Raw genomic sequence first — 26,115 nt, forward strand, 5'->3', positions numbered from 1 at the left:
ATTCCACCGACGCATAGTGCATCTACAAGCTCTCTCTGTAATTTAAAGACGTCGCATCAATCGTTTCCACTTGCGAGGCCGGTACTATACGCTTACATTCCCGCTCCCTCGATCCAGGCAGCCAATCACCACCCCCGGACCCCAGGATCCAGATCTCCGCACGCCCTAAACGCGATGACATATGCACAACATCCTTACCCCAGTTTCCCATCCGAAATCATTTCATGCACGTATACGGACTCCACGGCCGCTTATTTCCGCGGCCGATCATACATCAAGTTGCCCAACCTCAAACCCGACACCATATCCAACTCCGACTTCACTTTCAAACACCAGCACCAACACCAACACCAACATCACCACCATGTCTCAATCAACTCTGACCGGCGCCCCCTCACTCTACCCCCCCTCCTCCTTCCCCACCCACCTAACCGCCACCTGTCTCTGCACCGCCATCCGCGTCACCATCACGGATTCGGAGCTCTTCACTCGCCCGCGCGGCCACCTATGTCACTGCTCCAACTGCCGCAAAGTAGCAGGTTCCTACGTGAGTTCGAACCTGGCGATTGAGAAGGAGAAAGTGTCCGTCGAGGATCCCAAGGGTGTGATGAAGAGGTATCGGGACATGCAGACGGGGAGTGGGAAGTGTGTGGAGAGGTGCTTTTGTGGGGAGTGTGGGAAGTAAGTGTGTTTCTGCTGCGTTGGATGAGAGATGTTGGAGCAAGATCGGCGGCTAATGGTTTACTTTTAGTCCGATTATGAGCATTGCGGAGATTTTTCCGACTATGGTGATTGTGAAGATGGGCATGTTTCCGCGGATACCGCAGCCAGAATGTGAGAGTTTTGCGGCGCATAGGCATGAGTGGCAGGGCAAGCATGAGGGTTTGGTACAGTACGAAATAGCGAGGGGAGGGAAGAAACTTGGACAGGGGACATAGATCAGCGCTCTACTTGTAACATGATGAGCAGAGATGCATTTGAGGACACACATGAGAATATGCTCTTTAATCCATCATTTTCGCACGAGTCGCTTGGTCTAGCATCTAGAATGCATGCGAATGTATCCCTCCCATGATCGAAGCGACTATGTCCATAAGTTCATCGGAGTCAAGTTCGTTTTGCCGTCTACGCTATAACTGAATTAGCAATGCAGTATGGCGAACCTCATGAGTACCTCACCAGAGCACATGCAAAGTGTACACCTGCATTTCCCCATCGACTCCATGAACCTCAATCTCAGCTATCTATACACCACCACTTCGTAGCCAGCTAGGGGTAGATAGAGGTCTACCACTCTGGCCTTGGCTCAGTCACCAACCAACCATCTGGATCGTGCGGGGGTGCGCAAGGAGCACGTTCGCACACTCCAAGCTTATGCTTCAGCGAGCACCTCCACCGGGCACACTTCTTGTTACTTTCGATGCAGTTGCGGCAGCGTGAGCCACTGTCGCAAGGTAAGTTGAGGGCGTAGCACTCCGAGCATGGCATGACCTTTTTGGGAAGCTTGCAGTTCTCGTTAGGTGCAACAATGTGTGCTGCTCCGCGGAGGAGTGCGCCGTTATTGGTGGCAGTCATCAGACGCGACTGGCTGAGCTTCAGATGGTGCTCTACCAGCTTGAGCTGAGTGCGGAAGCGATCGCAGTCCTTGGTCTTTTCGAGTAGTTTCTCTTTGACTTGGTCTAGGTTCTCCTGGTTGCACAACTCTTGGAGCCGTTCGACTTCATCCTCGAAATCCGTGACGCGCAGTTGCTCTGCAAGCAACTTCTGGCGCAGATCAGTGACCATCTTCTCGCGCTTAGTGAGAGTCTCCACTAGGTCCTGCGCACGCGTAGCGTGATCTCCAGCGTAAGCGTTAGCACGAACAGCTGCATCTCGCTCAAGTCGGAGTTGTTCCATAGCAGCCTCCATCTTGCGTGCGCGTTCGACTGATTGCTCCGCTTTGAGGTGGTGGGCTTTGCGCAAAGTCTCTACTTCTCCCTTGACTCTTGAGCATCGTTCAAGCTCGTCCTTGATCTCAGTGACCTTCTTGTCCAGGTTGTCAACATCGAGTTGCTGTTCCTTGATTTTCACGTCTCTCTGGGCAATCTCCCTGCTCATAGCCGCCTTCTGGTCGCGATTGACTTCGTTCTGGTATCTAAGTTTGCCAAGCTGTGCGCCATTATCGTGGTCTTCGTCAAGGTGCGCGAGGTGTTCCCTTTGAGCAGTAGCGAGCTGTTGCTCGACTTCTTGTTTCTGCCTCTTCACCAACTCCAGCTCGTCGAGCACCGATGTCCAGCCCAGCTTGGTTACACGTACAGTGGGCTCTGACGCACGGTCGTAGGTTGATACTGAAGGCCGAGCAGCCTCGATGGGATGTGGGTATACTGATACAATGGAATCTTGACGGACAGACTCAACCGGAGTTGGTGGATCGATGGGACCGAATCTCTGAGGCTGTGAGGATTGGAATGTTGGGGCCGCTGGAGGAGAGAGATTTTGCGGCTGACGCCTAGCCTCGCCAAAAGAGAAGTCATTGAGCTCGTGGGTCAATGCAGCTAACCTCGTGCCCAAGCCCATGTGGACGGATTCCTGGGGTCCAGAAGTGTGGGGCGAGAAAGGTGCGCTCTCTTGCTGTTCGAGATATTCCGCTACCGTAAACGGCGAAACGAAAGTCTTCGCTGTCGGCGAGAGGATGGTCCGACCGCTCGTGTTGCGATCGCGCGACGCAAGCTGTTGGCCTGATCATCGATCAGCATAGAGTCAATCAGATGTAACACTGCGGTGCAATTCACATACCATTGGTAGAATCAATCAAGGACGGTCTTGTCATAGGTAAGGGAGTCCAGGCGTATGGCTTTTTCGCCTTCATGGCGCCCACAAGGTCGGAGAAACTGTCGTGGTGAACCCCATTGAGAGAGTTCTTCAGCGTCGGCTTTTTTCTTGCAGAGCCAAAGCTGACTTGAGAGAGCACATCTGGCTTTGCGCTCTCCGGCGACTCCGCCAAACCAAGCAGGTCGGCTTCGGCGTCTGTTGGTAAGCGCTGGGTTCAAATGAACGAGGAATCTTGAGTACTTACAGCTAGGCATAGCAGCAATGACGACGGAGACCGCTTCAAGCTCGTGAAACCTATAAATGAGGGTGGTGGGGCGAGAGCGGAGCGTGCAGGTTGAATATTTCCTCTCATGCGGGCTGCTGTTGCCACGGCAGGCGCGCCAAGCCTCGTGTACACAAGGTGAATGAGGAAAGAGCGGACACTTGAGAAAGAAACAAGCAAGCAAGCAAACGATACGAGATGATACACTACAAGGTAACAGATGAGACGAGATGGCAGCGGCAAGATGTTTGCTATGCAGTTGAAATATGCGCGATGAGGACAGGAAGAACGCTTGAGCACACAAAACGGGCTTGCTCTGATATGAGTATTGTGTGCATGTCTATCTCACCTGGCACGCTGAGTTCAATCAGAGCTGCGAGATGCTTGTATGATCAACGTCCAAATCTCTTGAGCTCCCACATCCTGAGTGGTGGATACACGGCTGCCGCCCATGAAAAGCCAACGTAGTTTCCCATATCAGCGCCATATGTGCCAACCTGCTTCGCAATGGGTCCGTGGTACCAGACTTGCGCCATACTTAGGATTGCCCCAATCCAGCCGATCACAAATGCAACGAATGCCGCAATGCCGAGCGGAAGCTTCTGTTTCTGATTCCAGATCGCCCAATTGAACTTTGTCTTACGACGGAAGATGAGATGCTCTTCCAAGGTGATGGCGATCCAGATCGAAACCCAGTAGCCCATGAGCGCAAGAAAGTTGGTGAAGATTTCGGCAAGATACGCACGGCCTGCAAGCGCGCAAATCGTATAGATGACAACGCCGACAGTGTTCCAGATGACGCGAGGCACAGCCTCAGCATAGCGGCCTAGGATCTGTGCATCGATACCAGACGAGTAAGTGGGGACGATGAGGTTTGCGACCAGGCCTAGAGCAACTACGACACCACAGAAAGATCCGAACGAGCCGAGGGGCTTGTACGCTTCCACAATGAGCGCACCTTGAGAGACGCCGTATGCAGCTTCCCAGTCAGGCCTCATGACCATACCGCATGCGAGACCAATGCCCAGCACAAAAGCGAAAGTGAAGCTGCATACCAAGCCGGCCAAAGTCATCCCGAAGATATTCCATGCAGATGCATGTTCCGGGTAGTAGACGAAGTAGTCGGCAGCTCCACCACCGTAAGTTATAGCTGCAGCAAGCGACAGGCCGAAGAAGCTGATCCTGTTGCCAATGATAGTTCGTGAGTCCTCGTCGCCATGGGACTCGGCCGACACGTTGAAGTGCGGCCCCGCAACGCCTGCCAGGATGCACAGAACGATAATCTGAGGTAGCCACGCCCATCGCTCGTAGTAATGGAAGATTTGATATCCGAAGGTCGTGATGAGCCAAGCAATGATCGCAACAACGATGATGCCCACAACAAGCGACATGGAGCCGTCTGCAACAGCGGACAGGATCTGGCCAGCAACCACGCAATCGATCATGCCGTAGCCCAGAAGCACAACGATGTTGAGGATGACGACAATCTTCGAAGGCCACCAGCCCATAATATACCTATTGCGGTTAGTTCCCGGTTTGCGCATGTGATGCCTTCAAAGCCTACCTTGAGAATATCATGGTCCTGTTACCGCTCTTTGGCCCAAATGTCGCAACATACGCGACGACCAGTGAACCTACGACAGCGCCAAACACGCTCGTCATACACGCATCGAGGAATCCGAGCGAGAAGATGGCCGGACCCAGCATGCCCAGGGTGATGTTGTTCGCGGCCAAATTGACCGAGAACCACATGATAGCAACCTGGGAATAGCCCAATAAACTCAGGTCTTGTCGCTCGTCTGGCTCTACGCGCTGGATGCCTCGCGCCTCGAGGTTGTACGCCACGAGCTGTCTCTCAAAGCCTTTCCATGCTCTTTGCGTTCTTCCAAGCAGTGTTCCATGGTTGGCATGTGTATCGCTTTCATGAGTCGGCAGATGGTGGGCTGCATCGTCCGGTTCCGCTGCCAATTTCGTTTTCTCATCGTGCGGGACGGACGCGTGCTGGTGTTGAGCATTCAGGTCCATGACGGCGACCTAGACACATTAGTAGCGGCTTCCAGGCAGGGAAGCAAGCATGAAGTCCTTTCGCAGGTATGAACCTGATCAAGTTCCGACCGTATTTCTCAGATCGCCGCCAGTGCCTTGAAACTACTCTCATCGAGGTTTCGCAGCGCTGACAGCGAACACCGGTCTCATGCAATTGCTAACAAAAGATACCTTGATCGGGCTGGTTTCTGCTACTCAGCTGCATCCTTGCGGTTGATGGTCGTACTGGTCACGTGGGGCGGTGCAATGGCAGCAATTGAGGTGAAATCGGAATGATCCTGTGCTTTCCTGCGCGATTGAAGCGAAAAGTTAGGAGGATTGATGGCTGCGGGCGGGAGATTTGGTTGACATCTGCCAGTACCCCGCGGGATCCCCTCCCGCACCCACGCGTAGAACCCTAAACCCTGCTCATCCCGCGCCATCAGTCATCTATCAACTTCACCCAAGTCCATCATTCGTGAGTAAGAGTCAGGTGACTGCATCATGACATGAAGATACTCGGCCGCTCCGTTGAACTCGCGCCTTCCGTGCACCCGTGACTGTGGTACCAACCCCGCATTCGATCGTGCCATCTCAACGACTTCAGCACCTCCTTGTACCTCAGCTATGCAAGCCACCGATACACACCGCTGCTTGTATTCAGCTGTCTGCTACACGTCTTTGTCGGTGCACCACAGACGCGTCGCATAGCTCCAAGCCACATGTGCACGCCCCAAACACCAACAGCTGAGGCTAAAGCTTTACCTCCTCAAGAAGCAAATACAAGCGAACCCTTATCGTGTCTGCCCTATCCACTCATCTGGCGCTACTCCGCTATCAGGAACCTGCATAATTAGCTACTGCATCCAATCTAGACCTGACTTTGAACACCACATGATTCGTCCGTCACCCAGTACTCACTGGCCACAGCCTGACATCTAGCAAGATAGGTTGAGACACATCGAGGGAAGCTCCCGCTGCATGCGGGGTTAGGTCATGTAGCATGGGTGCATCGTGCCCGGAGACGTACGACAGGGTCCAGGAGTTTAAGTACCTGCTTGCTGGAGGTGCAGGTCGTCTTCATTCCTGTCTCTTAATATTAGAGGCAATACCATCATGATGGGCGTTACGCGTCTTTCCATGGCCATGTGCCTGCTTTCTGTTTCCACTTTTGCTGCACCAACAGCACAGGGCAGGCGAAATGGGAACAGTGCATGTCGGCAGACTAGTGTTGCCATCATGTGAGTATTTCATACGACTCCAGGGTGCTGTAAATTAATCATCCTTTTCGTAGCGGTGGGGGCGTCGCTGGTATAACGGCTGCTGTGAGTGTGCTTCCATCAGTATCTAGATTTGTACCTAAACAGCATCCCATCTGAAATTGACTTTACATCTTTTCCTACATGTATATAGTCAGCCAGGTAGGTATGGGGTCGGCAAGTACAAAAAACGCAAGTGTGGACAGCTTCAACAGGTACTGCATTGATGGACCAACAGCTACTAACAAGTCCTCTAGCAAGCTCTGGCAAATCAGTCCGTCTCTGACTTTCTCATCCTGGAATACAACAATCGCATCGGAGGGCGCATGCAGAGCTTCAAATTCGGCTCCGATGCCAATGGGGATCCATACACCTTGGAGCTGGGCGCCAACTGGGTCCAAGGCACTGGTACGGAAGGCGGCCCTGAGAACCCAATCTGGACGTTTGCGAAGCAGGCCAATTTATCGAACACAAATTCGAACCTTTCGTCGATCTTGACATACGACGAGACTGGTGCCAACGACTTCCTCGATCTTATTGATGAGTTTGAAGAGAAATATGCTGTTGCTGAACAGAACGCCGGAACTATCCTTACAAAAAGTCTGCAAGATCGCAGCATGCGCGCTGGTCTATGGCAGGGTGGTTGGCGGCCGAAGGACGCTCATCGGAAGGCTATCGAGTGGTGGGAATGGGATTGGGAGATGTCACAAACCCCAGAAGAGTCCAGTTTCGTCTTCGGCATCACCGTGTACAACTTCACCTTCTACCGCTACTCTGAGGACGACAACATGAGTGTAGATCCCAGAGGCTTCAGTATATGGCTCTACGCGCAAGCAGCCAAGTTCCTCAAGGCAAATGATCCCAGACTGCTCCTTAATACCGTGGTAAAGGACATTGAGTACTGCGATACTCATGTCACGATCACGAATGAGGATGGTACTTGTGTCGAAGCTGACTATGCCATCAACACTGTCTCACTCGGCGTTCTCCAGAATGAAGTCATCAAGTACACTCCAGAACTCCCCAGCTGGAAGCAGGACTCGATCGCCACGTTTGCCATGGGCACTTACACCAAGATCTTCTACCAATTCAACGAGACCTTTTGGCCAGAAGATACCCAGTTCTTCCTCTACGCCCACCCTACAACGCGCGGGTACTACACAGCCTGGCAATCTCTGTCCACTGAAGGCTTCTTCCCGGGCTCCAATATCCTCTTTGTGACGGTGGTAGACGAGCAGAGCTACCGCATCGAGGCTCAAGACGACGAAGTCACCAAGCAAGAAGGCCTCGCCGTCCTCCGCCAAATGTTCCCGGACATCAACATCCCCGAGCCCGTGGCATTCCACTACCCGCGCTGGACCAACACGCCATGGTCTTACGGCTCATTCACCAACTGGCCCTCTGGCACGACGCTCGAGATGCACCAGAATCTGCGCGCCAACGTGGGACGCTTGTACTTTGCCGGCGAGGCCACGAGCACCGAGCACTTTGGCTACTTGCAAGGCGCATGGTTCGAAGGACAGGAAGCGGGTTTGAAGATCGCGGGCATGCTGACGCAAGAGTGTCGGAATGCTGAGAGTGGATGTGGACAGCATGTTAAGTATGAAGTCCTGCACGGCACGACGGAAGCTTGGGAATATAACGCGTACAATGGCATGGGCGAGAGTCCGTTTTTCAAACCCGATGCGAGCGCGGAAAGTTAGTTAGCTTGTAGTCGAGATATGATTCATCCCTCCATCTTGCGCACACCAGCGCACCACCTCAGCAACACACCACGCATTCAAAGGGAACTACCAAACCAACAGCTAGAACGATGCCACAGGAAGCCACAAGCAAATACCTTATCCTAACATTCTACGAGTATACTTCGTAGACAAATCTTCCTAATTTCATTTGCAAGTACCCTGTTCTAAAACTTTCTAAATATACTTTTTAAAGAAATCTTCGTAGTATCATTTGCAAACATCGTGTTCTAAAATTCAGGCTTTATGGTCTCATTCTTTCGAGGGCAATATAACTTTAACTAAACACTAAAAGAGTCTGCATAATTGTAATTCTTAGCTGTACATAAGTCTAGCAGAATATTACAGATGAAGTAAATCAAGCTACATAGCTACCAGGTATGCTAATGATTCGTGCCCGCTGTCTCTGAAAACGCTAATGAGGGCAGTGACGAGCTCTCTATCTCTAAGTTCTTCCCAGACATATGTCGCGTGCTAACAAGCCATTGAGCCTGTTCAGGCTCGTATATGATATACCAGATGCTTATTAACAGTTCATCGGGTCTGTACAGAGCGCGCGTGAATTCTTGTAATGCTTATTATAGCGGCAATTCATATTATAGCATATTACACAGTTTCCTTAATATTTATTCGACAGCCGCGAAAAGCTACATAAAACCAAGTTCCCAGAGACGGCTAGCAGTGGTGGAAGTAGTTCAATCAAAAAACATCGTTTCCGAACCCATTATCAATGGCAGAAATACCATCCAGGTTGCTGTCTTGTGCTGTCTTGTGGGCGGCATACGGCTTAATCTTGATGTACTTCCATCCAAGCAGATTTCCGTGCACTCCCTCGCAGCAAAAGTAACCGCAACCGCGCCCACCATGACAATCAGCAAACACATCTACACCCAACATAACCACCCCTTCGCCACACACATATCCAGCCTCGCCCTTCGCACCAGCCCGTCAGCTAATTAGGCGCCAGGATTCCTTCGTCCGCGCCCTAATTAGCGGTCTTATAACGCCTGCTGCAGGGCACCGCGCGCCCGTTCAATTCGGTGTCCGAAACAACACATGCAGCAGCGGGGAGGATTCTAGTGCGCCTTCTAGAAGGATGCGGGTGGGTGAGTGGGTGGCCGTGTGTTTCACCCAGCTGTGGACTTGCAGATGTGGTCAGATTTCTGCTGTTTGGGTGTGGTGGCATGCGCGTGCGCAGGTGCAAGCGTGGAGGCGAGGCGTGCCTCCCACCGTGTCAATGTAGAGTCAGCCAGAGGACACAGCCCGACCGAACCATCAGCGACGATGAGTTCCCGCCCACTTTTTTTTTCTTCCTCCGCGCCTTCTAGAAACCTCGGAATGCGGTCAAATATGCAGTCAGCCGTTCGCCTGGAAAGCACATGGGAAATCGTTTGGGTCAAGTATATGCACCCCTGTCGATATGATCAGTGCAGGCGACCAATGACGTCGAGTGTGACACGAAGTTCGGGTGAGGTGCGCGGTGTGGAGTGGAGCGAAGGACGACAGCGGGCGTGGAAGTCTGCATGGTAATTGACCATGAAAGCACATGGTTGGACTAGAGTTTTGCTTGATCATGTACATGTTCGCTTGTGATAATTTGCAAATGCTATGGACGCGTGCTAATACTCAGAAGAAATCGAGAAAGCATATGGCTTATTTGGCTGCTCCATCATGTGGCGTCGCGTCGTCGTCGACGTCGTCGTCCCACTCGTCTCGTCTGACGCCGCTGTCATGCGCGACTGCAGAGCTTCCCGAAGCAGCCGGCGGTGGCGCATCATCGTCGCTCTCATCTTCAAAAGCAGCGGGGTCGGTCAGAGGCTGACTCTCTGGGTCCACACTGCCTGCCGCCGGGCTCTTTCTCTTCGGCGCGCCCTCGACGCCTTCATCTGCGGACACCGAGATGCCGCGCCTTCCCCACTTGTTCGCTGGCTCAGGTTCTTCGTTGCGTGGCGCGGATTCCTCGTCAAAGTCAAAGTCCACGCTCTTGCGCCCACCGGCCAAGCGACCGACGAGCCAGCCGCGTCCCAAATCTTCCGAGTCGACCACGCCGCCTCTTCGTAACTTGACGCGCTGCCGTGTGTAGTAGACCCATGCGAAGTCGACCATGAGTGCGGTCTGGATAGAGCCCCAGATCCAGCTTGTAGGGTCCGCATATGCGGGCTCGTTGGCGCCGCGCACAATCCAATTTAGGACATACATGAAGCGGTATGTGCCGAGCGTGACGAGGTAGTAGGAATCGATGACGGTCGGGACGGTGGTCTGGCGGAGCAACAGCAGCTGCGGTATCACGCAGACGGATTCGAGTATCTCAGAGAAAACCCAAAGTAGCTAGACACGTCAGCAGTCTCTCTTGACTTGGGTTGCGGCATACATACTCCCATGAAAGTGTTGTGTCTGATGATCCACTTCTGGAAGATGAGGTACCAGAACGGCGCAATGACAATAGCCCCAGCCAGACAGTAGAGACCGAACTTCCATGCCTTTTCTCGTTCCCGTGTGCGTGCATATACGCTGGTCATAAGGAAGATGATGTACAGTGAGGACAGCGTGTAGAAGATCTGATAGCGGTCAGCACAATTCATGTTGTGTGCAGCTCTCATCACTGCACACACCTTTAGCGTGAAGTTCCATGTGTGCCAGCCATCTGCCGTCGCAGATGATGTGAAAATGTCGAGATAGCGCGTGCAGAAAACGAGTGCATAGAGAGCTTGTGTGATGAGCGAGACACCTTTCACCCACGTCAGCAGCCATATTTCACAGCAGAGCAGTCGACCAATGCTTACCCTCAGCGCTGCTGTTGGAGTGAATGGCCCATATCAGAATGAGCTTCGATGACGTATGCGAGACATCGCCCAGGATGCGGAAGACGTTGAACTTCATCGTGGTGTGCTACACAGTGCAAGACGGCGACACAGCACGCGGCCTGTCGCCTAGCAGCGGGATCTCCGCGTCTCAGTTGCAAGGGCCGTCTGGTTCGGCAAGAAACGCAGCAATTCTCGGGAGTACCTTCCGGATAGCGCTCAACGACTCCGGGATGCTGGATAGTGATGGTGAAGAGTGAAGGTGCAGAGCGGCTTTCCTGTTGGTGGTGGTGATGCCTTGTCGTGCGCGGCAGCTCCACAAGCTCCAGCTGTCCCCAGACCCTGCACCTTCGTATTGCGTAGCACGCTAGCCTCATTCGGTCGAGCCCTACCCATCACTCCACATCCGGTATGACAGCCCATCTGCACTGGGTCGAGGCGTGATTACTCGCTTTTAATGTCGGTCTGATGAAGCTTATAGGGCCTACCCGTTTGATTAATGCTAGCTTAAAAACAGCTAGACAAGGAGATTTATCGTAGATCGTCGGCTCTACTGCGCTCGTGGAACTGTGAGATTAACACGTCGAGGTGAGCATGCAACGCATGTGCGAGGAAGCTGTAGCGAAAGAAGGACCGACTTTTCCTTTTTTTCCGACGTACTGCGTATGTCTCCAAGACTCTAAGCACAGAGCCTCACTTTGTAGCCGCATGGTCCCGCCAACTGCGCTGGTGCTGTAGGTGCAGAATACCAAACAATTGCGGAGCAGCAAGACTTGCGACCTAAAAGAAAAGTACACAACCAACACGATAGCGTAAAAAAGAACAAAAACAAATAGTTAGCTGGGAGGTAGGTCCCTGAGTCGTACAGCGCCCAGCATAGCTAAAGCACTGGTCATACCGTAGAATCGCTGCACATCCAGACCGTCTGATGACTGCCAATCTGGCTGAGAATTGCCCGGCCTACTGGTTGAGGAATAGGCTCACACAATCCCAGATAGTCTGTCACCAGGGGTAGACAGACCGTAAAGAATCATGCACCTGTAAGGGGACCACTTGGTGTAATCTTCTTTAATGGGGGCTCTCTGGCGCGGCATGGTGTTGCATGGTAGAGCCCAAGTCTCCTGGGTAGCTACAGCGTTTCGAGATCTGAAGCGCAAAAGATTGTGTTGCCTTAGCCGACTTGAAGGTTTGGGTCTATTCTTGGAAAGAGTTGCAGTAGAGCTGTCAAGACTGAGAAGGGTCACAGAAGTAGAAACAGCGGGAGCATCGCAAGGCAGATCCAGCTGCAAGGCACGCCATTCGGCCATTTTGACCGCAACACGCTGGTGACCGACGGGCCGCCATGTAGAGCCAGCCTCATGCTTCGCCCGCAAGCAGTCATCCGTAAGTGACCTATTCGGCCCATCTCCGAAACTCTTGCAGATCGACGAAAAAAAGAACATCGACCATCCTTGATCGCGGTAGGGCCATGACTACCGAAAACCCGCGGGCTTCGAAAGGAGAGAATCATGGGCCATCTGTTGCCGCTGGCATCGAAATAGTCGGGCGTGCTGCGCAAGGCTGCGGAAGCTACCAGCACAGCACTTGGCCGTGGCGCGGTTTAGCCGAAGCAGTAGCCTGGGCAAAGTGACGAGGCGGAGAATGGAGGAAGTCGAGGTGGTGGACCGCCGGGCTTCGAGGCGATGCTGCGAGGCTCGCCATGAAGCTCACTGGTGCCGATAACGCCCTGCATTTCGCTGTGGTGGTCAGTGGTGGAGATGATGGAGACCAACAAGAGGGTTCTGACGTGGAGACCAAGGCGCACCCTTTGCAGCTAATTAGTGGCCATTTCGCCCGGGTCAAGGCATTTGGGGCCAATTACCACTGCCTCAATCATGCAATTAAGCGCTTTTCAACGCCATGTCTCACTGCAAAGTGCGACTAAATGGCTGCATTGTTGCGGCGCAATTGCACTGCTCACCGAATGGGAAGACACGGGCTGCCAAATTTCCTCGTGCCACGCGAAGGATTTGCATCCTCGCGACGGGATCCTCTGGCGCCGCCAGCACAGACAGGTTCATCGATATCACGCCGCAGGCGCAGAGAGATTACCCTGCGAGAAGAGTCCGACGGCGAGGCTCGTGGGCCCATCCTCTTGCGTCAGGGGAGACTATCCTTCAACAGGAGCATCCAAGTGCCGCGCCATGATGGAAGTGTAATCACGGCCGGATCTTCTCTCACCGTCGAACCCAGTGCTGGGATGATGACCAGTCCGGACCCGGCATTGCAGACGTGCTCCAACGGCATCTGGTCACGATCATCACCGTTGCAGGAGAGCACAGTCCCAGCAGGCCGTTCCTGGTCAGCAACTGGGTCGGGGCGCAAGCGTTGACAGGCCAGGATGGCCAGCCATCACGCGGCTCTAGCGCAACGACATGGCTGGCCGAGTCTTCTAGAGAGGGTGAAGGATGGGCGCTAAGGTGCAGCTGGCCTGAAAGTCAGTGCGCAGTCAACTCCCCCAGTGCTCCCGCGAGCCGGGGGTAGGATGGAGTCGAAGCACTGCACTTGTGCTGCCCTCCATTGAGCATCTTGATAAATACGGCTGCGCCTTTTGCGCGGCCCAGTCGACTACGGTACAAGCTCAAGCTCTCTATGCTGACCGTGCACCGCACCTTCCCTCAAGCTCCCGCATTGTCCCCATCATCTTTGGCTATACTACTATGAGGTAGACGCCTACTACTTGAAGCTCACACACCCCCATCCTGCAGCATAAGGTATCATGTCTCTCGTACTTGATAGCGCCGGCCCCCCACCACATCTTCTACAGTCCAGGTCAGTGCAGTGGCCAAACCTCTACGACTATCAAGAGTACCCCGCCGTCGCCTCCTCGCCGGCTTCAATGTCTTCCCAGTCGCTCCAGTCCTACATGTCCCATGGGCCAGACACGCCGTTGCCATCGCAGGACTTGAACACTTTGCCAGCCTCGACTTGGTACAACCCCTCTGTTTCCGCCCCAGAATGTCATCCACCGGTACGTACTACCTTTTCTCGCTAAGACCTGTCGCTCACGAATTTCATCTCTAGACTGGCTACGCCGCATATGGGCCACTATATGCCTCCGCACACATCTTCCGTGGCCTTGTCGCCACCTGCTTCTACTTACACTTATGTGGGGAAAGCGCCAGCATCAAGTAACCGGAGAGGGACGCCAGCCATTGCCATGTCCCCGATCTCTGCTCATGCGCGAGACTCTGTATTACCCGAGTCATCGCGCCCGTCTGAGGAACCCCAGTCGAACCCGGGTCACCTTACTGAACAGTCATCCGCACGCTGGAGACCAAACTCGCATCTAATGGAACGTCCTCACAGCAGTTCGAGCAGCCTACATTCCGCGCCAGTCAACTCTACATGGACGATGAACCCACTCGGAATCCACAGTGGCAACTTACATCACGGACACGACCAATACTATGCCCCCTTCCAGCACTTGGCACGTAGTCCACGTCTTAGTGAACCATTGATGGAGCTTCCCTCGAACCACCTCATTTCGCCACAACCGCGACGCTTGTACACTCCCATCGCACCCCAACCCCTGGAACCGCCACGATCGAGCGGGATGAAGCGTACTCGAGACGAGGATGAAGAAGCAGCCGACGAGATCAAGCGAAGGAAGCGATCCGACTCCAACACCTCAGTGCAGTTTGAGCTTAGTGAAGAAGATAAGCTGCTCCTTCAACTCAAGGAGGAAGAGTCAATGCCCTGGAAAGATATTGCAGCTCGTTTCCAGTCGGACTTGGGCAAGACATACCAGATCCCAGCTCTACAAATGCGTCTCAAGCGCTTACGTGAACGGATGCGTGTGTGGACCGAGACAGATCTGAGAGCCTTACGACTAGCACACGAGTTTTGGGCACAAAACAAGTTCGAAATCATCGCGCAAAAGGTATGCCACGCCTGCCGCCTGTCCTTTGTAACAGCATGCTAACACAACCCAGATGCTTGAGTTTGGCGCACAAGAAAAATGGACAGGCCGCCAGTGCGCACGTAAATGGGCTGAGATGGACCCGGCGCCCACACCGTACACACATTTCGAGCAGCATCTCCAGCCTTCCTTTGCCCCATACACCATGAGTCCAGTCGAGCCGCCTCAGCTCTTTCCACCATACATGAACGTCCAATGAAGATGAATCAACGTTTACGGGTCTTCACGCTGTTTCCTACTTTACTTCACGGCCCTCCTGGTCGGTACGGTGTCCGGTGTACGACGAAAACCTATACCCAGACGGCTCTACGTCTTGTTCTTTGATACCCTTGTTCTTCATGTGTATACTTGCCATATTTTACCAACTACTACGCGCAACCCGCGTCTTGCCTTCGAGCAAATGTGTCAAATCAAATATGACCAAATGACCCAAATTCAGCCATTCGTACACGTTGCTCTTCCTTCTTAGCCGTGCCTTTGCCCAATTGTGGAGTCAGTCGCTAACGACTGCGCCGTAACTTGCAACGCCGCAATCAGGACAAATCAACAAAACAATAGCGCTTCATTAGTATAGGGAGAATTCTGCGCCGCCAATGAGGCGCGTATGACTATGTTGCAAATGGCGATTCAAACGCGCGGTTGGGGCACTGTTGCCGCCTCTATTCCAGCACAGTGGATTTGGCTACAGATAGCATGCTTCGCCGCTGTACCGTGATCGGTCAGCGGCGAAGCATGGTGTTGTGCAACGGCGCTCAAGGCAGCTTCTGGCCCCCGTTGGAGTTCCAGGAAGTGAGTGACATGACGGTTGTTCTGGACCCGTGGGACAGGATGCTTTGCGCGATTTCGCAGCTCTTGTGCGATGATCACTATTTCATGGGGCAAGAGATTTGCGGTATAGATTTGCAACCGAATCCGAGTTTAGTGTAGTCATATTGCTGCGTGCGTGTGTCGAGAAAAGACTTCGCGCCCCAGCCTCATTTTTATTACACAAACTTCGGCGAAGACGAGTGCCTTGACACAAGCACAGATCAGGCGTGACACTCAGCACGGTTACACGAACCCATGAACGGCGACCATCGCAGCCTCAACCCAAGCGCTGTGCGGGAGATCGCTGGGTGCTCCGCCACGTTTGGGGCGTTAGGCGGGTCCCCAAACATCAACAAGGCGTGCAATCTTCCAAACATCGAATCGAGTATCATTTGGAAATTCTCCGAGTTGGTGGACGTGATTCACGCATGCTCCGCCGCTATCCACACCTTGCGCAAACGCTCAGTTACCTGGGTGGTTGCACTTGGGCCATACAGCATCACTTCTTGCATACCATGGCAACACCAACACTGAAGGGTTCACTGACTACACAGAGGGGTATGGAATTCACTCGCTACGGGGCGAAGAGCCTCGTTGGAATGCGCACACTCGAGTCTGCCCTAAGGTGTATTGGGGATGCACGTTAAGGAGAGTTAGTGAAGTAAGATTACATGGCGAGGCAAAAGTAGAAGGTGCAAAGGTCATGCAGTGTCTCTCCGTAACGAACTGGCTTCTCCGTAACGAACTGGCTTCTGGATACCGTATGAGAAAGGACCGAAGTAGTCGCGCAATTCGTGGAGTGATCGTGCCGAACTGAACGCCTGATCCCGCCATCACAGCATCTCCTGTGCTCTGGCTCGAACGACCATGAACAGTTAGCAGATGAGCCTTAATTGAGGCACGGAGTTCTCCAGGCTACCCTCGGTATTCAGTAGGCCGAATGTAAACCTTACAGCATGCCCCTTAGTCATGTCGAGGTCAAATATCACAATCTGTCCACACTAACGGCCGCACACCTACGTGTCAGAAACGTCTGCACGTCAAGTGCCTCGATTAGAGTACCTGGTCGGTAAGAAAGACAAAGCAGAATGTGTCTGGAACTGGCCCTTGGAGTAGTGTGGAGAGCCTGTCACACTGCCACTCGAACAGTGCAGTATGTAAGCTGACTGCACTGTGTTCTCAACCTGGCCATCTTCACTTCGTCTCGTATGATGCATCTAAATACGATGCCTAATTCCAGATTTATCACTCACTGAAGTGTATATATTTCATGTGCAAGACTTGAACATATCAGCAGATTTGCTTGAAATGGCTGCGTCACCGCCATGACACTTGATTCTTGGCGACACCCACTTTCTCCTGTATTGTGAACAACGGGTCAGATCAACCCTGAAGGCGAGAGCTCGCAATCCCTACTAGAACTCACATAGCAACACTTTTCTACGTCAAAAAGCAGCTAGCAGCAGTGTGCCATTTCGCCGCTTCTCATAGAGCTTGATTGCGGATTATCGCGCCGATACTTCTTGGCGGAACTGCACATCTCTGCGAATTACAAAAGTCTGTGGCCAATGAGCTGGTGATGAGAAACCGTCAAGTCCGCTACGGCAAGGGCGTCCAACGTGCTGCATTCCTTCGGCACCAAGACCGGGTAGCGGAACGTCATCGGCCTGATATGACTCGGTGGAGTGGCAGCGAAGACTAGTACGTGCATGACGTTTTGTGAAGGTACAGAAACTGAAACATAAGTGACCAGCCCAGTAGAGGGGGTGGTGGCAAGATGGATGGACGACAAGTGATCAGCAGGTGTAGCTACCTATCTGCAGTCAGCCTAGCATCGACTTCGGTATTCGAACAAGGGCCAAGGTTTCAAGTCCTGCGAGTTCCGACAAGCATTCGTTCCAGCCTGTAAGCTCCTGTGTAAGCGGCGTGTGTCCAATAGCTCACCTATCTTCCCTTGGTAAGACTTGCCCATTGCGTTTTCTTGTTGAACTGCAAACGTTTTAGCCGCATTGTGTGGCACAGAGCGACAGTGCCTGCGCCTGCGTGCTTCCTGCCGTCATCACGCAGTTCCTCCTGCTCACCGATAAATGGTTGAACGGCATGCAGCGGCCTCTAGCATCCGACCGTCCACGCAGATCCGATCTGGAGAAGTAGATCATGTTGCGACCAGGAAACGCTCATTGCTGCCGCTGAACATACACACCTCCAACCCGTGCGACAGACGCACCAAGAAAAATCTATTTTCAGCAACAAAGCACGAGGACACCAGCAGCCGAAGTCAAATATACGCCTTGCGCTAGGTCTCCCAGGATCAGTCGGCACCGTTTCCGAACCATCGATCAGCAAGCGAGAGACAGCCAATTGCTACACAACCCATTTGCGGCCACATAGCTGAGCCCAAAAAGCCCGCAAATGCCACGTTCGGGACGTTTCAAAGCCTGCGGTGCTAGGACAAGAAAACGTGGAACTCATTTATCCATATTGCCCTAGGCGCATAACCGCGTGCTACATGCAGTTTCGCCCCACTCACTCAACGGCCTTCGACAGATCTTCCATGCTGCTTCTAGTGCTGACGGGGTCCGTGGTGTCGGAAGCCGTGGGTCAGCACTGATCGCTGAGGAGAAAGAGACATTATGACGATTATGGGCTGGGGATGAAGGACGCACAAGCAGGATGTGGAATAGATGATTTACCCGGAGCCGCTCGGTCGGCACGTTGAGGTGACGGTTTGCGCATGCGGCGTAGGATTCTGTGTGTTTTCGACAAGGCGGGAGGATATTGTACGCAAAATCACCTGCGATAGGAGATATTAGACGAAAATTGGTCTTTGCGTCAAATCGGGGATGTACAGTAGAGTCGGATAAACAAGGCGTGAAAGAGGGGTAAGTTAGGGTTCGCGAAAGCTGCAACCGAGAGTTTTAGACGCGGAATAATTGCGACTAGGTCGGCTTCATTGCTTTCAGTACTTTCGTGGAAAGACCCATTTGGCGTATCTATTGATTTTGTAGTGAGGCGGTAAGCTGTGGATAAAGAGTCGTCTACAAGGCTGTAAGGCTGTAGGGCTGTAAGGAAGTGAACAGTCACGCAACTTGAGCTCGGAAATCATGCCAATGCGCATCTTTATGCATTAACGCACTAAAGGGCTATACTAACTACATTGAAAGTAGTTATAGAGAATATTCATGTGGGCCCTTGACCACCATTAAAAGAAATCCCAATGAAGGATAAAAGAGAAGAGAAGTCTAAAACATTAAACCAAAGTCGTGCCCCAAGATACACGCTAGTTGCTCTCGTCCGTGTGTTCCTAAATACTCGTAGCATCTACGACGGAGTGCACTGGAAAGTGAATCCACCAATGTAGGTAGGCACAGCTATGGCGCGATCGCCGTCAATGTCGGCATAGTTCTTGGAGCGTCCGTCCAGCTGAATCGTCCGGCCTAGAGCGCTGTTGACCAGAACGCACTGGGTGAGATCCGCGAACTTGACGAGCTGGGCAGAGGTTGCGTTAAAGCCAGCGTTTCCGATGGCAGTTCCTTCGAAAAGGTCTGTTATCGCGCGAGGAACGTTGTCGTCAGGAACGGTTGCGTCGGAGTTGACGCCGGAGATATCGTCGTAGACACGGAGGGTGACGGTGGAAGTGGTATTCGTGGTAGTTGGCGCAGCTGAGATGCTGCTGGCAAAGGCGAGGATGCTTGAGGCGAGGATGGTGGTGAGCTGCATCTTGAACCTTTCTAAGTTGGATGAATATGTTGGATGCGAAGTGAAAGTTGGAAAGAGATAATAGAATGAAATTAGTTTTAAAGTGAAGATTGAAGTGATGGATGATGGAACTGTTGCTGAGATAGAAAACGGTCCCATGCGCAGTTCTCCATTCCCTTTATATCTTCAATTTCCAGGTCAGTTGGAGTAAGATGAATGATTACTCTCGAAAAGAACTCGGCCATAATGCTATCTGGACCTGTTCCTTGTTCGCACCAACGTTTGATTGCTTCTAGAGTTGAGCTCGGCCTCATCTTGTCTCAACCGGTGGTAAGATGGCGTACGTACCGCACCTTACCAACTCTGATGGGACATCTGGCGTAGCCACAACCGTAGCAGCAGCACAACGCCTCCATAGAATTGAGTAAGTAGTTAATACGTCTAAATATCTGTTTTATCTCTCCTTTCCTGTAAATAATTGTTATTCCTTTAGTTTTGTTAGTGCTGTAGGGCTGGAAATTGCATAGATGCCAAGCGAGTTTCGTCTCACCTGAGGTGAAAAAATGCGGTACGGCTGAAACGACCTCGAGATGGTTTCGGCGTGTTACTTCCCACTAAAGTTTATTTCATGGCGCAATTTCCCATGCACCCGGCATAGCAGAGTCAAGCTTGCTTTGAGCGTTCTTCAAGGCCCTATAGAAGGCCATCATGATGCTTGACGCGGAGAATACAGACGGACGGTTGTAAATAACTCACAGCTTTGCGCGAAGGGATCTCGACAATGCTACGATACATTCCTTAACTGAAGCTCATCTCGCGATGGTTACGAGATGGCGTAAGCTCGGCTGTACTGCTTCCGGGGGGCAGGTGTCCTAAATTGGCTAGCTGTAAGCTGATGCGGAATGATATGAGGCGATGTGTACATTGTTCAAAGCGATCAGACGGAGGAGGCGCGCATGACCCATCGTGTAGTAGCATGATAAGCAAGAGAATAGAATTTTGACGTAAACCTGTCAGCTCGGTAGAGACATCCGAGATGTTGTGACACCATAGATACGCTGAGAGTTCATTCAGTGTTGCGTATGTCGGGAGCTACTCCTCTTCCTCACAGTCAGCACGGCGCAACCTGAATTGTTGTGTCTACAGAGATACTACTGCTTCCCCTGTTTTCGGTGCAAAGTCGGATGTAGAATGGTGATTTATCAGGCCGTAACATAGTGGGGCACAACGTCCAGCGCTGACATGAGAAGGTATCCCTGCTGTGAGACGCTTGCTGTTCATCCAGCTCAGTACGTCACCGACTGGGGACGTGCATGCCTCATTCTCATCCTAGAGGTCTTCAACGATGAAATCAAGAAGGCAGAAAGCAAGTTGAGGAATTAATGGTGAAATCGCCCTTTGAAGAGTCCTTGTGGCGTTGTGGCGTTATGGTTTACGCTAGCCCCCACCTATCGCTGCTATGTCCATCGGATCAACCCTCGGACTTCTACGCTCATAAGTCCACATCCGAAGTTGATGCTAGAAGTATAAACTGAACTTTCCAGTTCTTCTCCAGACTTGACATAGCATGCAATCAGCGTTGAATCGTCTTTCTACACTTCGCGCGCATCTCACGTCCGCCCGAGGATTTCATACGTCATCGCCCACCATGGCAAACCTTGCCATCAACTCCACATACCGTATGAACTCGGGTTACGACATCCCAGTCCTAGGCTATGGCGTTTATCAAACCCCAGCAGACGTGGCATCTGAAGTTGTGCATCACGCCCTCAAAACCGGCTATCGTCATGTGGACTCCGCGGTAGCATATCGGAACGAACAGCCCTCTGCAGATGGAATGAAGAAGTCCGGCATCCCAAGAGAAGAGCTCTTCTTCACCACAAAGATCCCACCCAAGGATATGCGCTATGAGACTGCCAAAGAACACATTGAAAACACGCTCAAGATCACGGGCTTTGACTACGTCGACTTGTACCTCCTCCACAGCCCCTACGGCGGTAAAGAAAACCGCATTGGGGCGTGGAAAGCGCTTGTGGAAGGCGTGCAGGCTGGGAAGATCCGATCAATCGGTGTTTCAAATTACGGCGTGCATCACCTCGATGAGCTGGAAGCATACATCAAAGCGACCGATGAGAAAGAAGGCAAAGGCAAGGGCGGCGTACTCAGCGTCAACCAAGTTGAACTACATCCGTGGCTTGCGCGCACAGATATCGTGGATTGGTGCAAGAAGAGAGGCGTCCTTCTCGAGGCGTATTGTCCGATCGTGAGGGCGCAGAAGAATGATGATCCACTACTACAGCCCTTGGCGAAGAAATACAATAAGACGCCTTCACAGATTTTGATCAGGTGGAGTTTGCAGATGGTGAGTACTCGTATGGTGGTGTTACCATGGCCACACTGACATTTATGCTAGGGCTTCATTCCTCTCCCGAAGTCTGTGACACCGGCGCGCATCGAGGAAAATGCGAATGTGTATGATTTCGAGTTATCCAGCGAGGATATGAAGAGCTTAGATACTGGAGTGTATGAGCCTTGCGCGTGGGATCCGACAAAGAGTGACGACTAGACAATATCGGAGAATTACGAGTAGACCACGGAGAACTACAGGAATACAACAGTAGACTTCAAGCATCGAGTACTGTAACCAGGTGCTGCAATAATTTGCACGCGCTGTGTCTTAAGAATTCTGAACACCATCTAAGCGCAGATTGATCAAGCTCTCTAGCTTCGAGGCTGTTTTAGCACGTCCTCACATACAAGTAAGCTGCTGAGTCTGTTCAGGCCCGAACACGACATGAATGCTGTTTTCTAATAGTGGATTAATTTTGATTAGAGCACGCATGAATTATTGTGCCACCTGATGTCGGGGAAGGTGGTATCTCTAATTTCTCATTGCGCCCTAGCAAGTTCGGTTGCCAATGATATGCTTGGAGCTACAATATCCAGCTCATTTCACCCCTGCGAGCATTTCCAAGAACTTGTCTCCGATGGCATTCGCCGCCATCGGATTATCACCAGTGATCAGCTCCCGATCCACCGTAATACTACCCATGCTCTTCGCCAAACCCTCCTGCATATCCGCACCCTCTTCTCTCAGCGTACCCTCGACCTTCGTAATCTCGCCCCTGAAGTACACCTCCATCATCTTCTCCTCAGCATCACTCCAGCTCGTCATCTTGTATCCTTTGTACGCAAACTCCTTCTGCGGGCCATACTTCGTCGACAAGAACGCCCACGGCCCATGGCACAGCGCAGCAGTCGGTTTAGCATTCTGATGGAAGTGGCTGAGTATGCGTCCTAGATCCGCATTGTCGCCCAGATCACTCAGCGGTGCATGCCCGCCTGGGATGAACACGCCGCCAAAGTTCTTTAGCTGGTCATCGCTGATCTCGCTGAACTTGCGCGGTCGGCTGAATCCATTCTCTTTCTTCATGCGCTCGATGAGGTCAAGTTCGCGCTGGCGCTCGTAGAAGTTGCCGGCAAATGCCATGAGTGATAGGCTGTTTGGGTCTGGTGTGGGCTCCTTGCCTTCAGGTGAGGCGAATGTTACTTCGTAGCCGGCGTCGAGGAATTTTTGGAGGGGCTTGGCGAGTTCCATGAGGAAGTAGCCGGAGTCCTGGGAGACGGTCTTGCCATCGTTGCCAGTGTTGTAGAGGGGGAAGCTTGAGGCGTCGGAGACGATGATGAGGATCTTTTTCGAGGCCTTGTTGTATGTTTGCAGTTGTTCGGGCGTCATGATGGCGATGTATACTTGGAAACTTTTTATGAATATGTCTGGAGGTCTAGGATTTTGTGGTGTGCGGTATGGTGTTTGATGTTAAAAGAAATAAATACTTAGGTATGGGCTGCATGGTCAGTATGACGTAGTCGTTATTTCGAGCGCTGTATCCACAAACTAGTTTGCTCTTGAATAATTTCTATACAGAACAGCATGATGATGGTTTACAATACGGCTAACCTCGGCATGTTTCGCATGTGTAAATACTCTCAGCAGAGGTGATAGGCTCCACCACGTGACTGTATTTAGACTCTCTTCATCAGACGGTGCGAGACATTGCTAATAATTCAAAATCGATGCTTTCGAGACGTTGTGCATCAAGAATGCGTGCGATTCTAAGCTGCAGCCCGTCAACGAATGTGCTTCAATCCCTTGGAAACATTGAGAAATTATTCATTTTCAGTGAATTCATAGTATACAAAGGATGCGATGGAAAAGTACGAGACCAATATACGCAACATGAGCGGGAATTTAATTCCACTCTCCTATTACCCAATTAAGGAATTCCCACGCTCTTTCTTCACAATTGCTGTACTTTTCCCGCATCTTCCCCATCCCTTCTCTCAAGCCCAACATCTACCCAAACCGGACAATGATCACTCATTCCCCTCTCCCCCTCAGTATCCAAGATCCCACTCGCCTTCACCATCCCCGCATCCCACGCCCCCCTCCCAGCAACCACATAATCCACTCTATCACAACTCGACCCCCACTCCCTCCCCCTCGGATAATACGTATACCGCCGCTCATTCCCATGCATCTCGCGCCACACATCCACGCCACCCAGCCCCGTCCCCTCCAGAAACCTCTCGTGAAAATCCGCCCGGTTGAGCGCATGCTGCTTGGGGAATGTTCGGAGCTTGGGATGTCCATCGCGCGCGTCGGGCGCAACGTTCATGTCGCCTGCGAGCAGCACACGCCAACCTGCTGCTTCGAGATCCAGACATTCTTGCATCAACAGGCGGTGGAATTGGAGTTTGCGGTCGTGGCGTGTGCCGGTTACTACGCCTGTTGTTGGGTCGCGGTAAGGGTTGGAGGTGCCGTTGACGGCATAGATGTTGAAGATGGCGAGCTTTGCGGATTTGCCGGTGAGTTGGACGATGGAGATGCGGCCTTCTTTGTCCCAGTCTACTGTTCGGATGTTGATCTGGTAGGGGTTTTGGAGGTCGGTGCGGAGGATGCTGCATACGCCGTAGAGTTTTCCACTGCCTCGTAGGCCGCGCGCGTTGTGTGGATCATTCGGAAGTGTGAAATGCGCTTCGTATGTTGGGCCTTCGTCGTCGGTTTCTGATGGGAATTTGGTGTTCACGGCGGCCTTGACCGCGTCTTGGGTCTTTGTGTCTTTGGTTGCGATTTTGACTTCTTGCAGAAAAAGGATAGAGGGCCATTTGTGTCTCTGCAAAATGCCTCGAAGTGATGGAGGAGGGATGTTGTCTTCTTTATCTTGGGGGTCCGACGCAGCGAAGAACGACTTTATGGACTTTTGCAAGAAAGGAGCGATTCCATTGACGTTCCATGAGAAGATTCGGATGCTATTCGTGTGCAGTGGTGGCAGAGGCTGTGGCGTCGTTGGACTTTGCTTCGCAGTCGATCCAGTCGTCTGAGCCAATATCTTGTGCCGTTTTGCCGGAGGTGGGCTAATGTCCCGGCTCATCTTGGTGTATCTACATCTAAATGCACTCGCGAGAACATACTTGGAGCGAAAGAACGAGCTGAACGGAAGCAATGACGTCATGAGGTAATGTAAGCGCGCCCATGTTCCTACGCAGACCACGAACGTCCTCTTCACTCATCATATCATCTCGTACAAGTTCCCGAGCTAACACGATAGCTCATCTCTGATGTTTGCCTCTGACGCGCATGCACGTTGCGGGCCGGAAGCCCCACTAACTCCAACATGGCTTAGATCTGCATATACATTCACAGCCCCTCCATTTCAGCCGCAACCATCAACCTCGCAAACCCCTGCCAAGTTTCCCCAACTACCTCACATCATCAACCTTTTTTCTCCCGTCACCCATTTCCCAAGTCCTCCTCCGAAAATGTCTCACCAACGCAAGAAATCCCTCCTCATCGGGATAAACTACACAAACTCCAGCCACGCCCTGCGCGGCTGCCACTCCGACGTGGACAACATGACCGACTTCCTCTCCTACCGTGGCTACGACAACTCGCACAAGAACCAGGTGATCCTCACTGACCGCCCCGAGGTACCTCATGACAGCCCCTTCTACCCCTCCGGCCACAACCTGCTGGCGGCCATGGACTGGCTCGTGTCTGAGCCCGGCTGCACGCTATTCCTGCACTACTCGGGCCACGGCGGGCAGATTGCCGATGTGGATGGGAACCGCTCCACGGGCATCGACGACACGATTGTGCCTGTTGATTTCGAGACGCGCGGCCAGATTAGTAGTACGTTGCTGCACGAGCATTTGGTCACGAGGATGGCGCCGGGGTGTACTTTGTTTATCATCATGGATTGCTGTCACTCGGGCTCTGCGGTGGAACTGCCCTATGTGTACCGCTCGGATAGCGATGGGCAGATTAGTTTGCTGGACAATCTGCGGGTTGGGGCGAGGTTGGTTGGGGAGGCGCAGAGGCTGATTGATGGGGGGTTTAGTTATAGTAAGGTTGGGGAGGCGCAGCAGTTACTCGCGGGTGCGAGTAGTTTCTTCAAGGGATTGAGGCATATGGGCGAGCAGGAGGAGGAGGGGCTGGATGCGGGGGAGTTTGCGGGGCAGTATGGCAGCGAGCAGAAGATGGTGACGATGTTTTCGGGGTGCAAGGATGATCAGACGAGTGCGGATGCGAATATTGAGGGTGAGGCCACGGGCGCGATGACGTGGGCTTTCTTGGAGACGATGAAGAGTAATCCGAATCCGTCGTATGCGCAGGTGAGTACACAAAGGCATTCGGGGAAGTGAAAAATCGCTGACTGCAACCAGACGCTCCAGATGACGAGGCAAGTGC

The 26,115-nt window shown here is 52.4% G+C and overlaps 12 protein-coding genes across 12 annotated transcripts; 6 read left to right on the forward strand and 6 right to left on the reverse strand.

The window, feature by feature from the left end:
* Window positions 1–364: 364 nt before the first annotated feature.
* On the forward strand, window positions 365–938 carry SNOG_00495 (hypothetical protein; the record flags this gene model as incomplete). The annotated part of the gene is made up of 2 exons (XM_001791128.1): window positions 365–681; window positions 752–938. The coding sequence occupies 2 exons, from the start codon at window positions 365–367 to the stop codon at window positions 936–938; spliced, it is 504 nt and encodes a 167-aa protein (XP_001791180.1).
* Window positions 939–1,287: 349 nt separating this feature from the next.
* On the reverse strand, window positions 1,288–5,098 carry SNOG_00497 (hypothetical protein; the record flags this gene model as incomplete). The annotated part of the gene is made up of 5 exons (XM_001791129.1): window positions 1,288–2,717; window positions 2,776–3,006; window positions 3,056–3,105; window positions 3,494–4,588; window positions 4,638–5,098. 5 exons carry the CDS (start codon window positions 5,096–5,098, stop codon window positions 1,288–1,290), a joined length of 3,267 nt encoding a protein of 1,088 aa, XP_001791181.1.
* A 1,585-nt stretch (window positions 5,099–6,683) lies between these two features.
* SNOG_00498 (hypothetical protein) lies at window positions 6,684–8,123 on the forward strand (the record flags this gene model as incomplete). The annotated part of the gene is made up of 1 exon (XM_001791130.1): window positions 6,684–8,123. The coding sequence occupies one exon, from the start codon at window positions 6,684–6,686 to the stop codon at window positions 8,058–8,060; it is 1,377 nt and encodes a 458-aa protein (XP_001791182.1). The 3' UTR covers window positions 8,061–8,123.
* Window positions 8,124–9,752: 1,629 nt separating this feature from the next.
* SNOG_00499 (hypothetical protein) lies at window positions 9,753–10,979 on the reverse strand (the record flags this gene model as incomplete). The annotated part of the gene is made up of 3 exons (XM_001791131.1): window positions 9,753–10,427; window positions 10,475–10,827; window positions 10,883–10,979. 3 exons carry the CDS (start codon window positions 10,977–10,979, stop codon window positions 9,753–9,755), a joined length of 1,125 nt encoding a protein of 374 aa, XP_001791183.1.
* Window positions 10,980–12,500: 1,521 nt separating this feature from the next.
* SNOG_00500 (hypothetical protein) lies at window positions 12,501–13,030 on the reverse strand (the record flags this gene model as incomplete). The annotated part of the gene is made up of 2 exons (XM_001791132.1): window positions 12,501–12,705; window positions 12,861–13,030. 2 exons carry the CDS (start codon window positions 13,028–13,030, stop codon window positions 12,501–12,503), a joined length of 375 nt encoding a protein of 124 aa, XP_001791184.1.
* Window positions 13,031–14,495: 1,465 nt separating this feature from the next.
* On the forward strand, window positions 14,496–15,060 carry SNOG_00501 (hypothetical protein; the record flags this gene model as incomplete). Its single annotated transcript, XM_001791133.1, has 2 exons — window positions 14,496–14,822; window positions 14,857–15,060. The coding sequence occupies 2 exons, from the start codon at window positions 14,496–14,498 to the stop codon at window positions 15,058–15,060; spliced, it is 531 nt and encodes a 176-aa protein (XP_001791185.1).
* Window positions 15,061–17,340: 2,280 nt separating this feature from the next.
* SNOG_00502 (hypothetical protein) lies at window positions 17,341–17,822 on the forward strand (the record flags this gene model as incomplete). The annotated part of the gene is made up of 3 exons (XM_001791134.1): window positions 17,341–17,369; window positions 17,492–17,573; window positions 17,673–17,822. 3 exons carry the CDS (start codon window positions 17,341–17,343, stop codon window positions 17,820–17,822), a joined length of 261 nt encoding a protein of 86 aa, XP_001791186.1.
* A 1,167-nt stretch (window positions 17,823–18,989) lies between these two features.
* SNOG_00503 (hypothetical protein) lies at window positions 18,990–19,388 on the reverse strand (the record flags this gene model as incomplete). The annotated part of the gene is made up of 1 exon (XM_001791135.1): window positions 18,990–19,388. The coding sequence occupies one exon, from the start codon at window positions 19,386–19,388 to the stop codon at window positions 18,990–18,992; it is 399 nt and encodes a 132-aa protein (XP_001791187.1).
* Window positions 19,389–21,015: 1,627 nt separating this feature from the next.
* Window positions 21,016–21,933, forward strand: SNOG_00504 (hypothetical protein; the record flags this gene model as incomplete). The annotated part of the gene is made up of 2 exons (XM_001791136.1): window positions 21,016–21,729; window positions 21,781–21,933. The coding sequence occupies 2 exons, from the start codon at window positions 21,016–21,018 to the stop codon at window positions 21,931–21,933; spliced, it is 867 nt and encodes a 288-aa protein (XP_001791188.1).
* A 381-nt stretch (window positions 21,934–22,314) lies between these two features.
* SNOG_00505 (hypothetical protein) lies at window positions 22,315–23,103 on the reverse strand (the record flags this gene model as incomplete). The annotated part of the gene is made up of 1 exon (XM_001791137.1): window positions 22,315–23,103. The coding sequence occupies one exon, from the start codon at window positions 23,101–23,103 to the stop codon at window positions 22,315–22,317; it is 789 nt and encodes a 262-aa protein (XP_001791189.1).
* Window positions 23,104–23,665: 562 nt separating this feature from the next.
* On the reverse strand, window positions 23,666–24,799 carry SNOG_00506 (hypothetical protein; the record flags this gene model as incomplete). Its single annotated transcript, XM_001791138.1, has 1 exon — window positions 23,666–24,799. The coding sequence occupies one exon, from the start codon at window positions 24,797–24,799 to the stop codon at window positions 23,666–23,668; it is 1,134 nt and encodes a 377-aa protein (XP_001791190.1).
* A 388-nt stretch (window positions 24,800–25,187) lies between these two features.
* SNOG_00507 (hypothetical protein) lies at window positions 25,188–26,069 on the forward strand (the record flags this gene model as incomplete). The annotated part of the gene is made up of 1 exon (XM_001791139.1): window positions 25,188–26,069. One exon carries the CDS (start codon window positions 25,188–25,190, stop codon window positions 26,067–26,069), a length of 882 nt encoding a protein of 293 aa, XP_001791191.1.
* Window positions 26,070–26,115: the final 46 nt, after the last annotated feature.

Source organism: Parastagonospora nodorum (genome assembly GCF_000146915.1).
Source record: "Parastagonospora nodorum SN15 chromosome Unknown scaffold_1, whole genome shotgun sequence".
NCBI classification, from domain to species: Eukaryota; Fungi; Ascomycota; class Dothideomycetes; order Pleosporales; family Phaeosphaeriaceae; genus Parastagonospora; species Parastagonospora nodorum.